This window comes from Electrophorus electricus, chromosome 1, assembly GCF_041902795.1.
Source record: "Electrophorus electricus isolate QZ-2024a chromosome 1, ASM4190279v1, whole genome shotgun sequence".
NCBI lineage: Eukaryota > Metazoa > Chordata > Actinopteri > Gymnotiformes > Gymnotidae > Electrophorus > Electrophorus electricus.
Genome location: NC_137497.1, coordinates 34,804,359 through 34,806,858, shown reverse-complemented (window position 1 = coordinate 34,806,858; position 2,500 = coordinate 34,804,359). Strand labels below are relative to the sequence as shown.

General features: G+C 53.2%; 1 protein-coding gene across 6 annotated transcripts in view; it reads left to right on the top strand.

The window, feature by feature from the left end:
* The window catches only part of ctnnd2a (catenin (cadherin-associated protein), delta 2a), a 186,434-nt gene that overhangs the window by 90,673 nt on the left and 93,261 nt on the right, over positions 1–2,500 (top strand). For all 6 annotated transcript variants that reach the window (XM_081717028.1, XM_081717046.1, XM_027004434.3 and 3 more), the window contains one exon: positions 401–959. In XM_081717028.1, coding sequence (XP_081573154.1) covers positions 401–959 — 559 coding nt within the window. The remainder of the gene's footprint in view (positions 1–400; positions 960–2,500) is intronic.

Sequence of the window (2,500 nt, the reverse complement as noted above, 5' to 3'; positions counted from 1 at the left end):
ACAGGCTTCGCTGCAAACTGCGGCGCCTTAAACTAATACATGTTGGTTTTAAAAATACCTTAATCCGTTCCAAATAAGATTAATCAGATTTCATGGCTCCTCTAAATGAGGAATAGGGGAACCAATGCTTTATTGTAATCACCCAGAATCACTCTGCTTATGATGAAAAATCTCACGAGAAATGGAGCATATTTATTCATCTGCCAAAGAGCCATGCTAAACTCCTGGCATGGGGCCAACATTAACGTGCCCGCAGTGTATCTGTGCTTGGTCGCACGGTTGAGAAGTGTTCATTGCTATAGTGATATAGTGTATGGAACTGTAAGAAGATGCCACACATGACATTTTAACATGACAGGACCTCTGCTATGGTCTAACCATCTGCGCTCGCTGTCTGCAGGTGACGTCCAGCCGTGCGGCCCTGCTCACGGCGGGGGAGTCGGCTCCGGCCCTGAGTCATGGCGGCATCCTCCAGCAGGTGTCCGAACCGCAGCAGCTGTGCCCGGGCCCGGGCCTCTACTACCCCAGCGCCACGCTGCCTGCCCCGCGCGTCCACTCTCCCCTGAGCTCCATGCAGCCCGCAGCCTCGGCCGCTGGCTCCCCTGCCAAGCTCCAGCGGCTGGGCTCGGCCTCGGACGGCACCGGGCCCCGTCTGCCCTCCTCCTCCTCCTCCTCGACCTCGCCCAAGCCCTCTCCCGGCCGCTTGGCCAAGTCCTACAGCAGCAGCTCACCCATCAACGCGGCGGGGGGTGGGGGCGGGGGCGGGGTTTCGGCCTCGGCCTCTCCCCTGCACCTGGCGTCCCCGCCCAGCAATGCCTCGCTGCTCCACCACCAGCTCAGCGTGGGCAGCTACGCCACCCTTTCACCCACCAAGAGGCTCGTTCAGTCCTCGGAGCAGTACAAGATCTCCCACGACCTCTACGCCACCGCTACTTTGCAGAGGCCCGCCAGCCTCGCCGGTGAGTGCCAGCCGTATTGCAGCTCTGAATCGAGTGGGCGGCATGTCTAGAAAACACTTTTAGCCACTACGCTCCTGGCAGCACTTGCCACTGCCTGCTCTCAACGTACCGTGTTTCCTTTAAACTGAATGAGTTTGCTCAGAAGAGGCGCTCTAGACCGAGTGCCCGGTGTCACACCAGTGTAATATCCAGCCGTCAAGGGTTCTGCAATCATGTACTGGAAGGATTCCCCTCGTCTCTCCCTCGTCTCTCCCCTCGTCTCTCCCCTCATCTCTCCCCTCATCTCTCCCTCATCTCTCATCAGCAGACATGATAAGAGGAATGATTCCCTTTTCCTTGAGTTGGCCGGGGACTTTGAGACTCGTGCTCCCCTCTGCTTCTGACTCCCTTAGCACTGATCATTATTCACTTCTTCACCTGCAGCACGAGTGGAGTTCCTCCATCCCCTCCATGCGCTCGTCTCATGAATAAAGCAGGATTATCTAGATGAACTGATTGTGAAACTCGAGTCACTACCTAGCCAACATCAAAGTGTAAACATCAATGGCTTTTCAGCTGAAATAGGTAAATACCTTTGGAGGACTTGGTAAATAGACACATTTAGGGTCGTGTTTTTGGAACAGTATATTTCCTCCATTTTTAGCGCTGGACATTGGAGCAGGATGTGGGCATTAAGGGATTAGGGTACCTTTGTATGGGTTTTCCTCCCCTCCCTGCGCTACATGCTGCAGGAGACTCATCTGTCATTAAAGTTTGCACGTCTAGAGACACAATCTTACACTAAGTTCTTTTATAGTGAAGGCCCATGTTGTCTCTGTGATGCTCAGAAGGACTCATTTAGCTCACATAGTGGTGATTTAGCTCACATAGAGGCGTTTTTTGCTGTATGTCTTTTTGCTGTATGTCGTAGTTCCTGCTTTCAAAACTCTTCTGCTAGGCGCCCGCTTGTCCAGTCTTTCATCAGACAAAAGGTGGCCTAATATCTATAAAATTAACTTGTAAGGAATACTAATTTTAATTTAGCACAGGGCTGGACAACAATGGGAAAACAAATTGTTTATGATTTATACACTATTTTTCCTATTTTTTTTATTTAATGTCAATCCAATTCAGTCTGAAATTATAATGAATCCCGCTGCTAACTGTTAAGCAGGTGATGTGCTACCTGCCACAGGACTCACAGCGTGGCCGCTCTGAGATGTGAAGTGTTGTATCAGGGTCTGCAGCAGAACCTGCTGATTCAGGAGACATTGATGTGAGTGCTGCTGTCCTCAGCACTATTGATGTCAGCCTCGTGTTACCTGCCACCTGGCCAGCTGTGCGTCTCTCCATCAGGCCGAGCACCAGGGCGCGGGCCCCAGGGGGGTGGGGGTGGGGCATCTCCGTCGCCCTCTGATCAGCCGCCCGCGTCATTCCGCCACGCGGGTGTGCCATGTGCTGCGGCTGATACGGTCATGCTCGGAACGCAGCCGGAGCGTGAAACAGGAGGGGGGAGGGGCCGATTTCCATGGCTTGTTCCGCGCAACCGGATTCGCTCGGGC